The 21,530-nt window shown below is 52.0% G+C and overlaps 1 protein-coding gene across 1 annotated transcript in view; it reads left to right on the top strand.

Moving 5' to 3' along the window:
• The window catches only part of LOC310918921 (uncharacterized protein), a gene marked incomplete at its 5' end in the record, with an annotated part of 16,617 nt that extends 1,010 nt beyond the window's left edge, over window positions 1–15,607 (top strand). The window contains 4 exons of the mRNA XM_083877935.1: window positions 620–767; window positions 2,540–2,627; window positions 3,072–3,182; window positions 14,572–15,607. Of these exons, the coding sequence (XP_083734061.1) occupies window positions 620–767; window positions 2,540–2,627; window positions 3,072–3,182; window positions 14,572–14,790 (566 nt within the window). The 3' untranslated portion in view covers window positions 14,791–15,607. The remainder of the gene's footprint in view (window positions 1–619; window positions 768–2,539; window positions 2,628–3,071; window positions 3,183–14,571) is intronic.
• Between the last annotated feature and the right edge of the window lie 5,923 nt (window positions 15,608–21,530).

Genomic DNA, 21,530 nt, shown 5'->3' with positions numbered 1-21,530 from the left:
GGAGCTGGCCCAGGTCACAGAGCAGGGGATGAAATGAGAGATTGGGTCCATCTCCCTCCTGCCCCTAAATCCTGCACTCAGGATCCTTTTGTTTTGTATGATTTGGGGTGCACAAACCTCTGCTCCACCTCAATCAATTGAGCATCGCTCCTTAGCCGGCTGTAAGAACATTCCAGCAGCACCAGGAATTCAGCGAGGACGCTGTGACAAAGCCCCAGCAGAAGGCTTTCAAAATACTTCAACAGTATCAAGCAGCAGGTCCACATGAATGCTTGGGAGCACCTTTATTCCCCAAACCCTCCTTCCTTTGAGGCCTGAACAAAGGCAGGGAAGCGGATCCAGGAATAAACACCTGAAGATGAATTTGCAGAGCGCAGTGAGGAAGCGTTTAACTCTTGGAGACACAATTGTAGCCACAATTCCTGCCCCTCCTGAGCTCTGGGTTTCAATAGGATCAGTAGGAATAGCTCCCTCCATGGAGCTGCTGGACAGGGACACTCGGGACACCTTTGGGATTCATCCCCACCTTCACTCCTGGAATCCCTGGGGGTACCAGCACACCCCCAGCTGTATTTTTGGTGTTGTAACCCTCTCCCCTGTGCTTCCCTGTGTGTTGCAGACAAGCCACTACCTCAGAGTGCTCCTGGAGGCATCATTGGCATCGTGGGAGGCGTCATCGCCGCCGTCTTCATCATCGGCGTGGCCGTCACCGTCACCATCGTCTACCGGCGGCAGCAGAAGAGCCGCTCCGGCACCGACAACGACCTGTGAGTACAGAGCCCCTGCCCACCGAGGTTACAGCTGCCGTGGGGACGGGGGACAGGATCTCTGCCCATCCCTCTACCTGCACCGTGGGAAAACTCGGCGGCGAAATGTTTTCCTGCTGTTGTGACTCGTTCCTCTGATCAGCTTCCCTTCCCTTCCCTTCCCTTCCCACCAGCCCGGAGTGGGAGCTGGAGCCCAGGGATGCTCCCCCAGTGCTGGGGTTGCTGTGGCACGTCCTTGGGGCACAGGCTCGGTGCCACTGTCCCCCTCCGTGGGTAGAGGAGGATCCTATTCCTCCTTTCTCAGTGGCTCCAGGCTCCTGGATGAGGCTGAGTCACATCCTGCCATCAGAGAGGGGTTTCTGAGAGACCCTGAGTTCCTCTGGATCCATCCCAAAGAGTCTGGAAAGGGTCCACATCCACCAGCCCTGCAGTTTTGGACCCTCGGGTGACACAAACTCCGTCAGCAGCAGGGACAGAGGCCACCACAGGGGCTCCCCTTGGGCAGGACTTGCTTTGCTGTGCCCGGCCCAGGGCAGCAGAGATCCAGGCAGGGAACTGGGTGGTGTGGAGGTCACTTTGGGCAGCAGGAACCTCTCCAGGAGGTTTACTCTGGGCTCTGCTGAACAGCCCCATCCTGTCACCGGCTCCTCACCCCCTCCCTCCCCTCCCACGGACAGCCCAGCACCCAGAGGTTGCTTTTATGTTCCCCCACCCCCCACCTCATTGTTGTTACACCTTGGGCACATTTTGTGCTCCATTTAATCCCATTTGAGAGAGGGCACTGGAGGATAGCGGGGAGAGGAGCGGGGGAAGCGGCAGGAGAGGCAGAAAAGCACACAAACAACAAAACCCAGCACCACGAGGTGAAATTGCATCAACAGCAGCGGGCCTGTGATCGAGATGCATCCTGACAATCCACTTCCCACAATGGCCCTCCACCAGGCTCAGGGAAGAGCCACTTTAGCTGAGAATAGAAACGCAGCCGTGCCCAGCTCTGCAGAGGTGCTGCCTCTATTGTGGAGGCTGCTCCCGGAGGTAATAGCGTTTCTTTTCTATAGAGCCATGAAGTCAATGTTTTACAGAGCCCCGGGGACCTGTTCTGCCCTCCCTGCCACCAGCACATTCCGGTCCCACGCTGGAATCCAAGGGAAGGCGCCCATCTCCATCAGATCCGGCCGAGGAGAAGGGAGGGGGGAGCCGGCTAATTAGTGGATCAGAGTTTTAATAAGTTTTGTAAAAGGATTAGACACATCTGTGCATGTGAACAGAATGTGCAGAGACAGTCTCTAGGCTGGGATTATCGTGGCTGCCAATCCCTGCGCTCCGGGGTAAAGGCTGATCCTTGGCGAGGGTCAGGGATGAATGTCCCTGCCTGGCAGGGCATGTCCATGAGGAGGATTCAAATTCCTCCTGGGAAGCCGTGGCAGGGCTGCCATCCCAGAGGAACTGCCCAACAGGGGCTGGCATCACCCAGTTATCACTTTTGGTACATCACAGAGCTCCTCTGGAGGGATGGTTTGCAGGTGCCCCAGCTCAGGATCTGCATCTGACACGGGGATTTGCCTGCAATAGGGACAGGACGCTTGGAGGGAGTTTATTTCCATTAACAATTCAAACTGGGGTGAGACAAAGGGCACAGGGGGAGCTCCTGGGGATAATCTATGTGATTGTATTGGCAGTTTGGTGACAAACACAATCAAGTCCTTGGGCAAATCAAAGCAGCAGAAGCTTTTCTCCTGCTTTCTACTCAGCAGCCTCTTCTTTCCCTGCAGGATCGACCTCCCTCCATCCCACAAACCTGCCCCTCCACCAAAGAGGAAACAGGACATGAAAAGCCACCTGACTCCAGAAGACATCCAGGTAAAAACCTGCTAATTCTTGCCTCTGGCACGGAAAACTGACTCCAAGCAGAGTCCACAGTGCCTGGATTCTGGGAAATGGGAGCTGCAAGAGCAAAGAAGTTTCTGGCTTGAGTTTGAGGGGGAGAAAGGATTTTTCAAAGCCAAGTTGGATGTGGCTCTGAGCAACTTGGTCTCATGGGAGGTTTGAACCAAATTGTCTCTAAGGTCTCTTCCAACTCAAACTGTTCTGTGCCTCCATGATTCTATGACTCTGTGGCTTGTCTCCCCAGAATTCCCAGAGTGTGGCACTAATTAAAAGCTGTAATTTGGGTCCTGCTGTGTCTCTTTGGTGGATATTGAGGCCTGGAGGGGTTGGTGTTTGGTTGTGGTCTCACCTGAAGCAGAGCTGTGCCAGAGGATCACCCTTGTCCTTCTCATCCCTCTTCTCCCCCCTCTACTCCAGGTTGTTCACTTGGACAACATGAAACACGAGGAGGAGATCCAGAAGTTCTCTCTGCAGACGCCCTACTATGACATGGCAGTCCCCGAGCCCTCTCTCTACAGTGACAAACTGGTAAGGGGCACAGGGTGACAGTGGCCCTGCCCAGCCTCACCTGGCACACAGCACCTCTCACCCCAAAAATCATCATCCCCACCATCCACAGTCTGGGATTATCCCATCCTGGAGGAAAGCAGCCTCCACACTGTGATCTCAGCCCACCCCAATTCCAGAGGTCCCAGAGCTGTGCCTTTATGGGTAGAACGCCCTGCCCACCTCAAATTCTCTACCTGCAGTCCACCCTGGCCACTCCTCACCTCCTGCAAGGAGCCCCTGGTAGAGTTTGCAGCTGAGGGAAGCAGCAGTGAGAGCTTCACAAAGCAATTATCTGCAGGGCAGAGCGTGCCAGCGTTTGACTCTCACTTGACAACAACAAGTTCTTTAAACCCTTTTTTTATTTTATTTTTTTATTTTTTTCCGGAGTGTGGATTTGTTCAGCCTCGGATGGGGAGATGTTAATGTGAGGCAGCAGCAGCGAGGAGAGATTAAGGGTCAGGAGGAGATGCTGGCAGTCACATGGGAAAGGCTGGTTTGCAAGGAGTGAGGAAATGTTAGATGCAAAGGCGTAGGGAACAGAAAAGAGGTAAGATTAGAGAGGTTTTTTAAATGAGAAGACAGAAAACCATCCTCCTCCCAGGCCTTGGACAGCATCCTTTCCCTCCCTCACCCCATGGCATGGGGGTGCTGTGGGGTTTTATCCATAGGAGATGAGATATCCCAGTGTAAACCCTTCAGGTCTGCCCCAGACTCCTCACGAGGAGTTCAGAGCACTGCACACCCAGCCCAGTGCTCCACCAGAGTGAACTCCCTGGCTGGAGAAAGGTGCATAAATATCAGCCCAGAGTGGAGCCATTTTTCATGAACACCACTAATTATAGCCCAGCTCATCCCGTGTGACCCTGCCATGTGTGTTCCTTGCAGATAATGGCAGGACAGGGCCCAGTGACCTTTAGCTGGCACAACTCTGAAGCCAGGCAGACGCCAAGGGCGTTGGAAATCAAAAGCCACATTCCTGTGCTGAGCAGGGTGGATGTGATCCTATTTACTTCATCCCTAAAGGAAAACTTCCCCTTGGAGCCCTGCCTCAGTCCTGGGGCTGCTCCCCAGCTCTTTCTGATCCTTGCTGAGTTTTAAATGAAGCACAGGATGCTGGAGCGAGCCCACTGCTCGGAAAGCATCTGAAAGCTGAATTTGAGGCAAGCAGGAGGATGGAGGAGCTCATTTTGGGAAATAACGAGCAGTCAGTTAATTAAGTGGCAGAGTTAGTGATGTGAGATGGGGCCTGATGGGTTGCTGCTCCGTAACCATGGGAACAGAGTTTGCTGCTCTCGATGCTGGCCGGAGAAGATGCATTTCCACGTCCCACCCAGGCTGGCACTGCTCCTCACCCCTGGATTCATCCAGGAGGTGACGGCCTGTGGAGCTCTCCTTTCACTTGGCCCACGGAGAACTGGCTCTGCAGCAAGGACGTGGTGCCTGGGGGACTCCAACTGCTGCCACAGCTCTTGGCACGGGCCTGGCACAGCTGTGGGTGAGCCCTGTCCCTGGCCAGCTCTGCTGGCTCACCCAGCACGTACCTGAGCTGTGCTCTGGCTCTCTGCCCCAGCAGCAGGATGCAGCCTGCTCCCATTCCTCGCTAAATCCCTTGGGCAGGCAGCTGGCTGCTCGAGTTTGGGACTGGAAAGGCAGGGAAGGGTGTCCTTGGCTGCCAAGGAGTGCTGATTGTGCTGGATTCTTCCCAGATCTGCCACATCTGCCAGGCCAGGGGTGGGTTGTGCTGTCCAGCCACGCTTTGCAAAGGAATGAGCTTTGCCTTCCTCCCTGCAGGGAAAAAAAGTGGCTTGCATCACTTTTTTTTTTCACCCTCAAAGCACTGCAGAAACCTCCTTTTCATGTCACAGTGGGATTCTGAAGGGTGGGAACCCCTGGGGAACAGCAGTGGTTACCAAAGCCTCCATGGGATGGAGCAAGACCTGCCCAATCCTTCACCTGAGGGCTGGGCCAGCTGGAGGATGAGGAGGGAAGCACATCCCAACCTCCCTTTGGTCCAGCCCTGCTCCCACTGTGCCCAAAATGCAGATGCAGGCGGCTGCTCCGGGGTATCCGCAGTTCTGGGATCCCTGGGAGGGAAAGGCACAGCAGAAAGGCAGGATATTCTTGTTCTGCCTGTACCTCATCTGCAGACTTGGCTTGGGAGGGGAGTGAGGAAGATGAGAGTGGAAGGGAGCGGATTCTGCAGGAAAATGGGGCGGGTGCACTCAGCCTTCAATGAATCGTGCAGAACCTCAGAATTTGGGATGAACTAGATTTATCACGAGGCGGCACAAAGCCACTGCCTGGGGTTGAGATTTCACAGCACTAGAATGGGAGTGATTAGAGGTGGCAAAGAGGGAGGGAGGGGGGAATGGGAGAGGCGCCAGGAGAAAATAAAAGAGGCAGGTGGAGGAGGAACCTCCAAAAGGGTGTGCAGGGACATGTGTGGGGACGTGTGCTGGCAGGGGCCCAGGACAAGGGGAGAGGCCGGGGCACGTCTGCAGGGTCAGGATACCTGCAGGAGGGAGCAGGACCAGGAATGAATATGTATTTTTAGGTGTTGCAAGCTGTGGGAAAGCCAACACAGAGCTGACAGCCCCAAATGCCCCAGGACAGCGGTGTGGACACTTGAGGCCACAGGAGTGGGTGCAGGGCTGTGGGGGCTGCCTGCAGCCTTTTTTCTCTGGGCAGTTGTGGGGTGACAGTGAGGATCTCAAAGCAGGAAGGGGATGGAGAGTGTGTTTCAGGTGTGTGGGCGAGGGCAGGTGTGCTCTGGCAGGGTTCCTGTGCCAGGTGGATGCTCCGTGCGGGTGAGAGGGGCAGCAGGAGCCACAGGGAGGTGGGGACATGAGCGAGTGTAGGAGCAGAGCTGTGATTAGTGCCCGTGTCAGCAGGGCCCATTTGCACAGGTAGAAGGGGAAGTTTCATTGCTGCAGACAGCAAAATAATTCCTCTGGGTTTGCAGGGCAATTACCGGGGTGCCGATGGTGATGATTTACACCGAGCGCTTGCGTGAGGCAGTGCTGGGCCTTGTATACAAGGCACATTATTGATATTGTAATAAATTCTGCTCCAAACAGGCAGCAAGGAGCAGGAGTGAGCCCAGGAGTGGGAGAAAGCAAGGGAAATCCATGGAGAAAACAGCTCCTGTGGGAAGGAAGCGGGAGAGGAGTGAGGCAGAGTAGACAGGGCAGGAATGAGGAGGTAAAACTCAGTCTGGCTTCCTCCAGGAGCAGGGGAGGTACTGAGACACAAAATTCAAGGGGAAAGAGCTCTGCAAGGCCTAGATTTAGGCCTGACACTGGAGTTAGAATTGCTAATTTTCCTAAATGTCCAAACTCTGGGTCCAGACACGAAGCAGAGAGTTCCACAGGGTGTGCAGCTTTCATGCCAACAACGCGCCGCGACCATCTGGCCACCAAGGGCAGGACAGAGGTGACCTCCAGCCCTCTGCTCCTCCAGCCTGCAGCTTTGCTGAGCCCTGGAAATGCTGCTGCAGCCCCGTTCCCCATCACTGTCCTCATCCCCGTGGCTGAGGGGCAGGGACAGGGAGCCAAGCCCTGGCACAGGCCAGCGCAGCAGGCAGGGATAATCATGGAGTGAACAGCCCCTTCCAGCCACGGGCACTCGCCCAGCTCATTACAGGGCTATAAACTTCTAAAAACGGCTCAGCCACAGCTGGTGGATGGCTGAGGACCCTTCCAAACAGAGAGGAGAGGAACACTTTCAAATTAAACACCTTTTGCATCGTTGCCATGCGGGGCAGCCATTTTGGAAAGGGGAGATTTTGGGAAGCTGTTTTGTTTGGAAGAGACAACTCTCTCCTCTCAGGGAGGCTCAGCACATGCCTGGCTGATGCTGGCACTGCAACCAGCCCCAAAAGTGAGGATTAAAGAAACTCCACGGGGCAGGAAGCCAGGATCCCCCTCTCGGGGTGGTTACAGGCCCCAAGGCTCCTCCTGGTGATCCAAATTCCCCACGAGCTCTCTGAGCTATCCTGCCTCCCAGGCTTCTCCCGTTATTATCGGTATGAAAGATGCCTGGGCAGGACTGATCAGACAAATTGGATGATATTCCATTCATGCAGCCCTTGCTGATAAGCCTGCTTAGGGAAGGAACACCCATAAATATTTCCATGCCAAAGGAGGATGCTTTTAGCATCCCTTAGGCCTCTTTACAATGACAAAGTCGTGCGGCAAAGTTAATCTGCAGTGCCGAGCTGTGCAGCCAAGCCTTGTGTCAAACGAGGCTCTTCAGAGCTCCAGAGTCCCCACATCGGGGCACAACAGGGCTGGCCAAGCTCTGTCATTCCCCTGTGGCCATGCCTTTGGAGTTTGGGCTTTAAAGCCATTCCCTCCGGGTATCTCCTTCCCAAAATGCAAACTTCAAACCAGTGATTTTCACTCATCTTCCCCCAAAACTGAGTTTGCAGCAAATCCCAAATTCTTGGGTTAAAGCAGACAGCTCAGGTGCGTGGTAAGGTTTGAATTCACTGATCCGGCCCCAGCTAAGGGAATTGCTGATCCCAGAGGGGTTCAGTGGGAGATCAGAGCAGGGAGATGGTGCTGGGAGCAGCCCCAGTGAGCGGGGAGTGCTGCCAGCCGGGGCTGGGTCACTCAGCTCTGCATCCGGGGGAGCAGCGCCTTTGGGACTTTTTGCTTTGATTTGTTATTTTACCTGACTGATTATTCATCACCTCCCTACCTCCCTCTTTTTTAACTGTTTTTTCTTCCTCCTCCCCTCCCTCCTCACCCTTCTCTTCTTTCTCCCCCTTCACTCTCCACCCCACCCCGTGTCCTGTCTCACCCCTCACCATCTGCACGGACCCTCTGTCCTCACTCCCCACCTCCCCCCTACCCCTCCCTCATGTCCCCCCCACCGCCTTGCTGCTCTCTTCTCTCCAGAACCCTGGCAACAAGGACTGTGATGTCCAGTATGCAGAGCTGGACACGTCGGCTCTGGCCGCGTCACCCAGCCCTCGGACCTCCATCCCCGCTGGCGGAGACCTAGTCGAGTATGCAACCATCCAGCCCAACTTACGCTAGCGCATGTCACTCTAGGCCCTTTCCCCTCAGGTTCTGGCCTCAAGGTACACACGGCACTCTGCCTCCCTCACTGCACCCCTCAAAGTCACCTCTGCCCCCTCCCTGGATCCCTCCCTCCCTCTGGAGCGTTCCCTCTGCGTCCCGTCTGTCCCTCCCTGCCTGATCCTCTCTCTCTGTCTCTCTCTGTTTTTTGGGAATGCCTTTGCCTTGCCTCTCTGCATGACCTTTTTTTGTTTTTTGCTGTGTTTTCCCTTTGCTCCCTGCAGCCAGGCATGTGGGAGAGGGGGACAGGGGTCATGGCTTTCATGGCAGAGCAGGGGTTTGCCCTCCCCTGGCTCCAGGTGGGTTTGAAGTTCCTGCTCTGGTCCTCTGTGAGGAATCAGAAGTCAGAGATTCTAAGAGGGATTTTCCAGGGCAGGATGAAGGAAAAGGGAATGATGGAAAGGAAAATTAAGAAAAAAAAATAAAAAGAAGAAGGGTTTGTGTGCATGTGGAAGTAACTCCAGAGAAGATGGAGCATATGTGCATGTGTGAAAGAACAAAGGTGGGAGAGGATGTGAGAGAATATGGGAACACCTAAAGGTTCCTGCAGCTGAAAGACTCTTTTCAGTGGATAAGAGACAGGCAGAGAGGGACTGTGACTGTGACAGTGACAGTGACAGGGCTGGCGTGGCGTGGCCTTGGTGCAGGTGGCAGGTTTGGATTGCTTGGGAGAGAGGGAGAGATTATTTCCCTTGGTGTTCTCCTTCTCTAAACCAGACACAGACTGAGCCCTGTTCTCCTGACTTTTTCAAGTGTCACCAAACTCTTTCAAGGTCCTGTGGCAGGGAGTGATTAGGACTCACTTGGTTGTTCTGGATCATCTCCAGTAGCCCTTTGAATGCTGATTTTTTTAGTGGAAAAACACTAAAATTGGGGTGACTTCAGCTCTTCCTATTCTCCTTTGCCCCATAATCACAGCTTTTTCTCAGGTATTAAAGCCACCATGTCCCCAGAAGGGAGAGATCTCTCCTTTCCCACCTCTGCTGGATGATTCCAAGAGTTTTTGGCCAAGGAAATGCCACTGGTGCCCGTCTCCTTGGCTCCAGCTCTCCCTCACTCCTGTGTACTCCTGAGGCTGTGGTGACTCCAGGGTCTGCCTTGCTCCTTCCTCTTTATTTTGCTGCCTTTCCAGCAGCAGGAAGGATCCGTGGGTTTAAAGGCAGGGAAAGAGAGAGGAGAAAAGGCAGACAGAGAATGGAAAGGTGCTTTGCAGGTCCTTGAACCCCTCCTGGTCACCCCAGGTGGATCAGAGGAGGCTCAAGAGAAGTGATAGCTTGGGGACAGAAATGGACAGACTGGAGAAGATCAGGGACAGCTTGGAGGAGATAAGGGACAACTTGGAGGAGATAAAAGATGTTGGATCCTTGGGAAGGAGGAAAGGAAAGGAGGATAGACAGGAAGAAAATGGCATTTTTATCAAGCCCCCCTGGGCAGTCCTGTGCTCCCTGGGAGGAGGCACTCTGCGGGTGAGGGTGCAGCACACACGCCTGGGCCCGAGGCGTGCAGGGGGTGATCCAGTTTGCCTCTCTCCCTGTGCTCCCTGGTTTTCCCGTGCTGGAAGCAGCCCTGTAGCTCCCCTGCAGTAGCAAAAGCCCTCCTAGGTGAGTGTCTGCAGCAGCCCCGGGCCGGAGCAGAGCCATAACCTCTCTCTCTTGCGGTGTCTCACCCACTCCTGCTCCCAGAATGAGGATCAAGGTCTTCGTAGACGTAACGAGCGAGAGTGGACAGTAAGTTTTGGATGGGTTTGCTTTTTTTTTTTTCCTTTTCTCCATTTGTGGGGGGCTTACTGAACTTCTGTAATTAAGACAATTTCATTTTCAGGTTAGCTTAACGCAGAAAATTAACAATCTCTATAAAGCAGGAGGAGAGCATGGCTAAATACAGGTTTTTTTTGTCACTGTCACTTTGTCACTGGACTCCCAGGCACTTCCAGCCTCCCTCATCCTCCCTGGGATGAGAATTCCAGCCCTGAGGAAGGGGTGGTTGAAACCAGCCACTCTCCCTCGTGTCTTCACTCCCATTCCCAGCAGATTCTCGGGCTGCTCCCCCTGTTCCAAACAAGGCAAGAGCTCCCTAATCCATCTTGGGAGGTCTCGCCTCGTCCTCCCCAGGGTGGGGAATTTTATTGTCAGCAAAAGGACAGTAATCCTCCAAATCCAAATTTGGAAATCCTCCCAGTCTCTCTGAAGTAAAAATAAAGCCAGTCATATGGTGCTTTGAAGGTGTAATCTCCCTGCTAAGACACACCACAGATCAGGGCAATTTGATTTTTTTTATGCTTTTTTAATTATTTCCTCCCCCTTCACCTCCCCACACTCCAGCTCTTGGTTGTGCCTGGGAATTTCTTGTCCCTGTTGCAGCAAGAATAGCTGGAAACCATCAGACTTGGATCAAGAACACAACAAATCAGTGACCAGGGCTCAGGTTCCAATTTCCAAACTGCAGGAGAAACAAAGCAAAGAGGTGGCTCCTTATTAGTTTCCCATTTCTAAATGAGGAGATCAGCCCTGCCTTGACTCCAGAAGGGTGGAGAGGAGGATTTGGGGGAGAAAGAGCAAGGAGGGGAATGTTTGGGATGGTTGGTGGTGTGAGGTGCTGTAGGAACACGGAGCAGGTACGTACCAGAGGCAGCAGGGGAGGGGAAGAGCATGCTGTGAGAAGGAATGCAACGTTCTGAGCAAGTTCTTCTGCATTATTAATACTTGCATGTGTCTGAATGCATCCATCACCATAGGTCCTTGCTCTGTATTTTGGGATTTCAGCTCAATCCTTTTATTTCCTGAACCAGGGGGTGAATCCCTCTGTCCCACTTTGGTTTTGTCCTCACGGGAGCTCAAGCTCAGGACCCCTGGTTCCTGCTCATCCCTGACACATCAAGGCTTGTTCTTCACTCAGGACAGGGATTATCCAAGAATTCCATCACAGATAAAGCCTCAAACAGAGCAGGAACCTGCCCATAGATCCCTAAAATCATGGCCATACTTGGAAGTGGAAAACCAGCTTGAATACCCTGAGTAGAGAGTTCAGACCCGGGGGAGGAAAGAGGCTCCCAACACCAGGAGGAAATACTTATTTTTTCTGGTTCCCAGTGTGTTTTCTGTCCCCCAACACCCACAGCCTCTGCACTGGCTGATCCACAGTGTGACAGTAGCTTTGTCATGCTGCCACTCAACAGAGCTGCTTCTTCCTGGCCATCAGCCTGTGCTGCAGCCCAAAATTCAAAACTGACAGATGAGGAGGGTCAGGGTACAGTAGCGAGCCAAAATTTCAGGAGTTTTGAGCAGCAGGGGCTTTTCCCAGCCAGGAAAACACAGCTGAACACATTCCACAAGTGCAGAAATGTGTTTGCCACGAGCTTGGCCAAGCACAGAAAACCATTACCCGTCCAACTCTCACCTGTAAAATCTTCAGATTTCCCAAGAACCACAGCAGAGAAACCCTCAGGTCACCGAGAAGGAGTTTTTCACTTTCAGACCAGGAAGAACTCATTATTCCAAGATGATTAGAAGTACAGGACATGGTCAGCTGCCTCACAGCTCCTGCTACCCAAAGAGATGCTCTGCAAATAGAAGGAAAGATGGAATTGGGTGTGGAGGGATGGAAAAGGGTTGAGTTGAAGCCATGGCAGAAATGAAAGCTCCCTAACTCGATCAAATAAAGCCTGTTTAAAGGTAATCTGCCAGGCTGTCTGAAATGGATAGATTGCTGACATCCCCTTTAATCAAGCTCTTGGAAATAAAACTGAGAGGGGAGGATGTAACCCAGATAATGAAGAATTGCATGGAGTCATGCTGGAGACAAAGGCAAGTGGGAGAAGTCAGGTGGGGGAAGGTGGTAGAATCGTGTGCCAGTTCAATTTAATTAGTTCATTATCCCTAATTTAATTTCAAACTTCGTTAAAGATAAATTAGATTGGGGAAAAGTCACAGTGGGACTGGGGAAGGAAGTCAAAGGGCACCGGCTGCTAAATATGTTAAAAAACACCAGGCTGGCTTTGTTCCCCTCCCTTTTGCCACTCTGAAAATGAGTTCAGGGAACAAAGCAGGAGCAAAGCAACTCCTGGTTCAGGTGCTGAGGAAAGGTAAAAGGGCACAGGGAATTCTCTTCCTCTGGCCCTGCCATTCTCCAGCTGCCCTGCCCTGACCCCGCCTGTGAGGAGTGAGCACAAAGCAGGCCCAGCAAGAAAAGGAGAATTTGTTTGCTCTCACCTGTGCAAACAGGAGTGATGACAGAACTGCATTTGGTGTCTTGGGCGATGCTCCATGGGTGCCAGTCTGGTGGCCACATGAACTGGGAGATAAACAGAAGAAAAAAACTTTCCTGACCCCGTCTATTGTCACAGACAGCCCATAAAGTGTCTTACATCCCCTTTTGCTGCCACTGATCACACCCAGCTCAGCCTCCACTTATGTCAACCAAGGCTCTCTCCTAGGAGACCTCTCTGTCCATCAGAGCTGCACACAGCAAATCCTCTGCTCTTCTCAAAAAGCTCACAGACTTCTCCTCCCATTTAATTGACAACAAATTACAAGAAACCCCCTCGCCTGCTTTGTCTCACTAAATTTCTGTAATTAAGACAACTTCCCTTTCAGGTTCGCTTAACCCAGAAAATTAATGATCTCTATAAAGCAGGAGGACAGCACGACTAAATACAGATTTTTTTCCCCCTTGCAAGTGTGGAAAGGGGTTCTGTTGAGTGTGACAGCTCTTGAGAGTAGATTGTACAGGGACAGGACTTTGCACATCCCATTTTCCCTATCTGTGAGACCCTTTTTATGTCTTTTTATCAGCTGGGGCCATCAGAAGGACAGCAAACATTTATTTAAGGTTAAGGTAAAGTTAGTGAGGCTTTTGCATGACCCTTGGCTTGGGTTCCCTGAGTTAAAGAGCTCTAATGCTGCCCTTGTCCACATTTTCACTGGGCAATTAAATGGCCAAAACCTGTGGGAATGGCCCACCCAAATTTAGGATCCCAGCAGAGCAATTCCACTTTTAAAATCTCCATCTGTGGGATCAACACTTTTGCCAGTGGAAGGGAAATGAGGATGAGTTTGGCCTCAGCCTTGCTGCTGCTTTTCTGAGGCTCAGGCAAACTCTCCCTCACTGGGCTCAGCCAGGCTGTTCCCAAAATTGCCTTTGTGCCTCTCCCAGCGGTCTGAGCCATCAATAAATTATTGTCAACACCTTGTTTTCTGTAGGGTTTTCTTGTTTTTTTTTTTTTTTTTTTTAGAGCATCCTGGTGAAATATTCATCCAGGAGCTGGCAGCAGATGAGCCGAGTGGATTGTTCTGTTCCTCCAGGTGTTTTCTCCTGAGGGTCAAACCCTTGTCCTTTGCACTAAACTGACTGTTCCCCGGGTTTTAAAAGGGAACAAGGAAGGACTCAAGGGCAAGTTGCTTGTTTCAAACAGCCCCCGCTCAAACCACAAGCATCAAAGCGTTTTCCAGCGCTGTTTGCTCCCTCTTGGAGAAGAAATTCTCTCCTGGTGAGCATCCCTGAGTGCAGGTCGGTTTGAAAACCATCCTGACTAAATGTCCTCCGTCCTGCTTGGGTCATCCTGCAGGGTTTCCAAAGCAGGGAAGGGGCTGGGAGCAGGGAGGAATCCTTCCCATCTGCTGCCACCCTCTGGGGACAGATGTTCCCCCAACCCCAGGAGAGAAAACATCCACACACACCCGGGCAGAGGGAAAATCACAGCAGCGACAGAGCAACCTCGGCTTTGAGAGCGGGTTTATGTTCTCTGTAGTTGATTTGACTCCCAAAGCCGGCCCCGAGGCCTCCCGGGGAGCTGTTCACACAGGGGAAGCCCAGCATTCCTGTCTCCCACATAAGGATCAGGCACAGAAAGCAGATTTTGCTCAAGCCCCCGTTAGGCCACATGTGCCCTTTAAATGGAAGAGCACGGGCCTGTCTTAGATTAACGATGCCTTCAAGCACTGCTTTTCCAAAACTCAGGTGTGCAAAGAGTTAGAAAGAGGGAAAATAAACTGCCCTTCCTTTGGCTGGCTGCTCTTTTTGCCCAGAGAGCAGAGAATTTACAGACAAGGGACAAACCATGGCCAATAGATACATATCCATCACCCATCTGTGGGGATTTCAGGGAGCTGGACTAAAACTTTGCAGCGTGAGGGATTTATCACCCGGGTCTCCGAGCTTGGTGAACAGGTTACCATTCCACCCTTGCTTGCCCTGTGTGTGTGTCAGCAAGGAGCTGGAGGGCTGTGTGTGTTTTCCGGCCAGCGATCCCGGAGTTTTCACCCGTTGACTTTTGTCTCTACTTGCAGAACTTTGGAAAGTGTCACTCAGAGATATCGAATGCGAGTGATTACCTGACCCGCTGTTACTCACATGAAGATCGATATCTGGAGAAGATCCCTCATGTCTATGCCCCCTTGTCAGACCTCCCACAAGAGCTTTATCCTCACCATTCCGACATCTCCTTCTGCTGCCCACCTCCCGGCTCCCGGGCTCCTTACATCTGTCCTAAGGAACAGTATGTTTAAAGTGTCAACACTGAAAAAAACAAACAAACAAACAAACAAACAAAAAAAAAAAAGGAACTCATGGTTTTCACCTCTCCTGTCGCTCAACAACCAAGGCCTTTCAGCCCTCCCCTCTCCCTCTGCCATCGCTCCATGTATTGATTGATTTCCAAACCCGGGTGCAATTGCCATGATTAGCTCCAAGTGTCTGCCTGGCTTGCTAATGCTCAAGGGAACACTCTGCCTTCTCCCACGTCCTCTCCAGCACCTGCATCTTTCTTTTCTCCTCCTCCTGCCTCTGTGTGTGCATGTGTCTGTGGGTGACAGCTGCCCTGTGGTGGATGGGATGTGCCCAGCCCAGTCCAGTGTCCGTAGCTTTTCCCCCGTGTCCATTCCTGCACTTTCTGCACCGGAGTAGCCGGGTGTGGATTATTCCCTTGTGTGAGGTTTTACAGCACAGCCAGTGCTCCAAGCTGAGGCTGTGGCTTTTTATTTCTTTTTTATTTCTTTTTTTTTTTTTTTTTTTTTTTTTTTTTTTTTTTTTTTTTTTCCCTTGCTCCTTTTTCCCCCTCAGAAGTGAGGATAGCAAATCCCCGTTTGTGAAGAGCTGAACAGCCAAGATTGCTGAACCAAATCATAAGATGCTTATAACGAAAGATGCTCAAAAACCAACCCAAAAATAGAGATCAGGACTTGGTTTAGGCGGTTTGTTTCTGTCCTTTTCCCTTCCTGCTCCCACTCCCAATCTCTTGGATTGACTCTGTTAAAGGGGACATATTTTGGAGTCAACACATTTGGAGAAAGCATCCTTTAAATAACAGGTCTGATAACCTGAAACCCAAAGGAGAAAATAATTATAAAGGAAAACATTCTCTCTAATTTTCCTTTCAAAGCCTGACGTGGCCCCCCACGAGCTTTTCCCCCCTCTCTTCCTCGCATCTGTTGATTGGAATTTTAAAATTAACTCAGGCAGAATATGAAGAATAAATCAGGATTTCAGGTAATCTCCTTGCTCTTAATGAAGGATAAAAGCCAATAGAGGAATTTGGCCTTTTAACTTTTATAAAAGCATCTTAGTTTTGGGACTACACCTTTTTTCTTTTTGATATTGGAATGTGTGTGGGTGTGTAAATCCAAACGTGTACATTCCTGTGACCACAAAGTCTTTTAGAGAAGGGAATTTATCTCCACATCACATTTGTGTTCACTTGTATTAGAGAAAACAAACAAAAATTATCGCTATACACTTCAATGTATATAAAAGCAAAGAAGAGGAAGAGGAGGACAAGGAATGAACACCCTGCCCAAGAGCTTGGTGTAAGAGTTAACTTCCACCTGTTTCACCCATGGCATGGAATTTTCACCTGTTTCACCCATGGCATGGAAGAGGTGATGGTTCTGAACAAGGGGATAAAGCTTTGTGGCCAGAAGGGCATTTCCTTCGGCTCAGGCTGGGAATTTGGCATTCTGCAGACACTAAAATCCCTCTGGAAAACGTGAGGGTCCCTGAGCCGAGGGCGTGTGGGAGGGAGAGGTGGGCACCACACCCTGACCCTGCTGCCCAGGCACCCCAAACCCGCCCGTGCTGCTCGTGCAGGTGAGAAATGAACCCCCCAGCAGGTGACAGCTCCTGTCAGAGGAGGTGTGACCACACACCTCTGGTGTCCCAGCCCAGCTCCTGCCCTGCACTGAGGGTTATTTTTGTCTCTCTGCATCCCAGCAGCTCTGCTTGTTCTCTGTGTCCCGTCACCTCGAGCCTCACCCCGCCTGTCCCTCCTCCTCCTCCTCCTCCCCACATCTGTGTCACTCTGCCTCGTGGCTTTCCCTGCAGGCTGACAAACCCCTCGGGATATGGCAGAGGAGTTCACACCCTGCTCAGTCGGGCAGCACAGCCCCGTGGGGGATGACACCACATGCATGGATCCCCCCCGGGCCCCTGAATGGCAAAAAAACACCCCCAGCTCTTCCCACCCCTTCCCCAGGGCACCTTTGTGCTCCAGACAGGACGGTGGCTGTCACCAGGACAAGGTTTGTGGGGGGAATTGCTGCACCTGGAGAGGTGTTTTCCAGCTGGGAGGTGGCCCCACACTAAATGGCAGGTGAGTGCCTGGCTGGCTGAGCAGTGAATGAAGGGGAATTTTGGATGTGTTTTTTGGCCAAGCTGGAATGGGCAGCAGCAGCAGCAGCTCTGCCATGTGCAGCCTCATTCCCAAAGGATCAGGGGAATGTCATCAGGACACGGCCTTAGAGCACTCCACACAGCTTTTCAGTCCCAGCCTGCCAGTCCTGACTGATGCAAACCTTTCTGGAGCCATTTGTGTTCACATTTCCTCTGCCAGTCTCCAGAGGATTCAGCCAGTCGTTCCCTCACGCCAAAGGACTCCAGTGCTCCTGGTCTCGATTCAGAAAATGCACTTTTCTCTCTGGTTTTCTCCCTAACACACCTCGGGCACTTTCTGGTTATCACAGAGCTGGAAACTGGGTGTGCTCTGAACTGAAAGCACAGCCACCACATCCACCCCACGCTGAATCTGCCAAATCTGCCTTTGCTCCCTCTCTTTGGAAAAGTGAGGAGGTGCTGGAAGCCCCACAGGTCTCTGATGTCCTGGAATCAACCCAGCACCACTGACCATGAGGAAAAAGCAAGTGAAAATCCATCCCAAACTTCCCTACCTGCATGCCTGGAATAGCACAGCACTGCCTGGGCTGTGGTTTGATTTGGAGCCTTCACCTGATGTGGTTTCAGACAGATCCAGGAATTTAAATGAGAAGTGGAATATGTTCAGGCCTTCAGATACCAGAGGAAAGAAGCCAGACAAAATGATTTCTTGCCAGAGGAGGCAGAGAACACGTTGCAGGTGGTTTTCTCTGCTGCCCATGTCTGGGACGAGGATCCTTTGATGGGGAAAGGGAAGGCAGGGGTACAAACTGCAGCATTAGAGAAAAACTCTGCTTGCCTTGTGCAGCTTTGAATCTGAGCTGCCCACAGAAGTCTGCCACAAAGGGTTTTACTGGGCTTGCAGCAAAGGAAAAGGATTTCAATCCTCCTTGAAAAGGTAAAAGGCAGCAGAAGCCTCTGTTCAAAGCAATAGTTTGACTTATGCCAGCACAGGTATTTAATCTGGGAATGTCTTGGTTCTCTCTGCCTGCCCTGAAGAGCTGGGTTGATCTCTAAACAATGGCAAGAGGGACTGGCCACACGCCACCAAATTCCTCTGCACCTCAGGAAAAGAGGGGAACCCTGAAGGAAAACCCTGAAGTAAAAAACAGTGAATTCACTGTTTTGGTTTTACAGATCTGTGCTTGGAAATGGTTCTGGTTCAGGGCTCTGATTCCTCACTCCCTTTCCCTCCTGTCACACAGCTTTTGCCCAGTGGCTCTTTCCAAACTTCCTGTACCTGCTGCCACGAGCTCTATCCTCACTCTGCTCCAGGATGGGGCTGCCCATGCCTGGAGGGAGCTTGCAGGTGCTGAAATCAGGGCCAGGGGAGGTGTTCTCCTGCTGACACGGTGCCAATTGACTTTACCAGGTCCCTGCTCTGGAGGCTGAGCCATCCAGCAGCCTTGCTGGGCGTGGATTGCTGAACAAGTCCAGCTGGAAACTGGTGGAGTGGGATCCAGTGGGCTGGCAGTGCATGGGAGGAGCTGGTGGTGTAGGATAGGGAGTCATGGAGGTTGAAAAGACCTCTAAGATGGAGCTGTTCTTCCTGTCACCAGGGTGAAATGTCACGGGTTCTGTTCCATGTGTTGGTGGCACTGACACCAGAGCTCTTGCAGATGGAAAAGACTGATCACAGAACTTAAATAAAAGTGAGCTGAAGAGTTACAGCAACTTCTGTCCTGCCTGTGGGACCTGTGTGGGGTGTCTGGTGTCTGCCTTGCTCCCAGGGCTGCCTCCTGGCTCAGTTCTCCTCCACATCCCTCACCCCTTGCACTGCAGCCCCCAAAACTCACCCACACTCACTCCTGCCTCCTCCCAGGAGTTACTGCCTGTTCCAGAGGCTCCTCAGGACTGGGACATCCCACTTTTCCTGGTGCATCCCTGCCTGCCTGCAGCACAGGGGACACAGGACTGGAAGGTAAGCAGAGGAGCAGAGTTCAGGGAGCTCCAGGGCCGTGTCTGCTGCACTCTCCTGCCCCCAGAGCAGTTATGGTGCTCAGGAGGTGCCAATCTCACTTCATTTTGTTTGGGAACCCTCCTCCAGCCTCCCCCTGCAGGTGGGTGGGACAGAATCAGTCACAAACAGCCAGTCCTCGGGGCCAGCAGCTATTTAGGGAAAGAAAAGGGGGGTTCCTCCTCCTCCTCTCCAGCCCACTTCCCATGCCAGTGGCCTGATTTCCTTGTGCAGACACTCCAGAGGCAGGGAGACATTGAACTGCACTGCTGGGGGAGCAAGGGGGGAGCCCAACCCAGCTGAACACTCCTCAGGAGGTTCCCTGTCAGACACAAACCAGTTATTGATGGCAATTTTTAACTCTGAGAATGGAAAAGCCACGGGATGTTTCTTTACAGCAAAGCTGCACAAGGATGGAGCCTCTGGGTAAAGGACTTTTGGGACAATTTTAGCCACAGATTTGGGGCAGAGGGATGGGGCAGGGGGGTTCATGGAGAGGCTGAGCACAGCCTGCACCAGCAGCAGCCAAAGCTGGTTATTCCTGGGCGGGGTTTATTGGGCTGTGGGAGAGAGGCTGACACAATTCTGCTGAGAACTCCAGCGTTTCTCTGGGCTGTTCTTCAGAAGTATCAAGGAGAAACACAATTCTCCTCAGGGCCAGCATATCACAGAGGATGGTGGGAGCAGAGTGCTGGCAGGGCTCTCCTCAGCTGCACACAGACAGGTTTATCCTGTACTTCTGGATCCTGGCATCTCCCCCCAGGACTGTGGTTACTTCCCAGAAAGGGCGAAAAAACCTGGATTTACCTCCTGCATGGCAGTTTTTAAAATATTTGCCCACAGATTGCTGCCAAAGCCCATCTAACCGTGGTCCATCTGAGCTGAAAAGTCACACAGACACCCAGTGTGGCATCAGAAACACCTTGCACAGGTGAGAGCTGCCCACTCCAACAGAGCTACTGGGAAACACATCCATTCCAGCTCCCTTTTTATTTCCTCGTGGCTGTCAGGGGTCAGCACTGAGTTTTGTGGCCCCTTCCTCCAGTGCTGGATGTCTGATCAGTGCCATGATCAGAACAGAAAATTTCCTGCTGGGTCATTTTATGGCTGTGTATAAATTTATGCACCTATTCATATGCATAAAACTAAAATACAGCTCTTGGACTGCACTGAATATATCAAACCTATCAAAACACTTACACGGGATAAGTAAATTGATACTTACGTAGTGTAAGGTGAAAAGCTGTTGTTTTACCTTCTAATCACCTTTATAAAGATATTTTCTCCTAGAACTAAGAAACAGGCCCCATGGAGGGTGGAGGATGTTCAGAGTGGGGCCAGGGGGAGCTGCAAATTCAAGGGCAGCACAAAAAGGGGCTGCACTGAAGATTTCACATCCCTGCTGCAAACAGGGCAGGCTGAGCTCTTTTTATTATTATTATTTATTTAATTTTTTTTCCTCTCTACTGTCATGCTCCATTTTCTTCCCCTTTATGGCAGATGGGAGGTGAGGCTTTAAAGGCTGCCAGGAATGCATCCAGCCCTGCTCCTCTAGAGGAACAGCACCAGAGATGGGATGAACTTTCTCCAAACCTCCTCCCACCCCCAGCCTCCCCTCCCCCTGGTAATCCAGGCTGGAGCGCCATCATTTTCATATCACTACTAATTACATTAATTATTCTCCTCAGCATAAAACTCATTAAGCTGGAATTTACGGTTCATTAAGTCAGAGCCAGGGTTCTTCCTCGGTGGGTGCAGCCTTGTGGGGTCAGGATTATTTCTGTCCTGGCTGGGAGCAGGTTCTAATCCTTGTATTTCTCCCTTTAGCACCTGCTAAAGTGTGACCAAAGTCGTGTGTGCCACCACAGGGGTGTCACAGCAGGCAGGGGGTGGCTCTGAGCCCCGGCAGGACTGGAGAGGTCAGCCCTGCTGCTGTGAAATGTGCTTTGTGCCAGCTCAGGGGACTCCAGGTGTGACCAGCAGAGCAGAGGGAGGGAGTGTGGATGGTGGTGTGGGAAAAGGTTTGTTCACCAGGAAATCCAGCTCCACTCTGCTCCAGAGCTGCTCTGAGCCTCTGGAAGCTGCTCCCAGCACAGGACACAGAGGATTTTCTGCCTGAGCTAAGGCAATGTGCTCAGGGGGCTGAAATAGGAGGGAGATATTCTCCAGGGGGACTTTGAGGGTGTCTAACCACTCCCTGTGAGTGCCATGGGCTGGAAAGGCCACCCTGGCCATGCCTTTGGGGTGACAGCAGTGCTGTGTGCCAGTCCCACACATCCCTGTGCCAGGCTGGGGTTTATCCAGCTGGGGGACATCCTGCACTCCCTGAGCCCTGGAGGTGGTGAGAGTGAGCACTCACCCTCCTGGGGGTGATGGGGTCACCTCCTCCCCTCCCAGGGACACCTCTCTAATTAGCCATTAATTAGAGAGGGGTCCCTGCTCCTGAAGAGCAGCCAGGATGATCTTCCACTGATTTTGGAGAGTAAAACCTGAGCTGGGAATGGGAGAGGAGGAGGAACAGGGGGAAGCTGCTCATGCCCTGCCTCAGGTTCCCCAGTCCCAGCCCTGACCCAGGAGCCAAAAAAAAAAAAACAAAAAAAAACCCCACACATCTCTGAGGGAAACAAGGATTCAGATGAACAGACA

The sequence above is a fragment of the Zosterops lateralis genome, assembly GCF_965231275.1.
Source record: "Zosterops lateralis genome assembly, chromosome: 25".
Taxonomy (NCBI): domain Eukaryota; kingdom Metazoa; phylum Chordata; class Aves; order Passeriformes; family Zosteropidae; genus Zosterops; species Zosterops lateralis.
The sequence above is the reverse complement of the archived record's forward strand: the minus strand, read 5'-3'. Positions and strand labels throughout refer to the sequence as shown.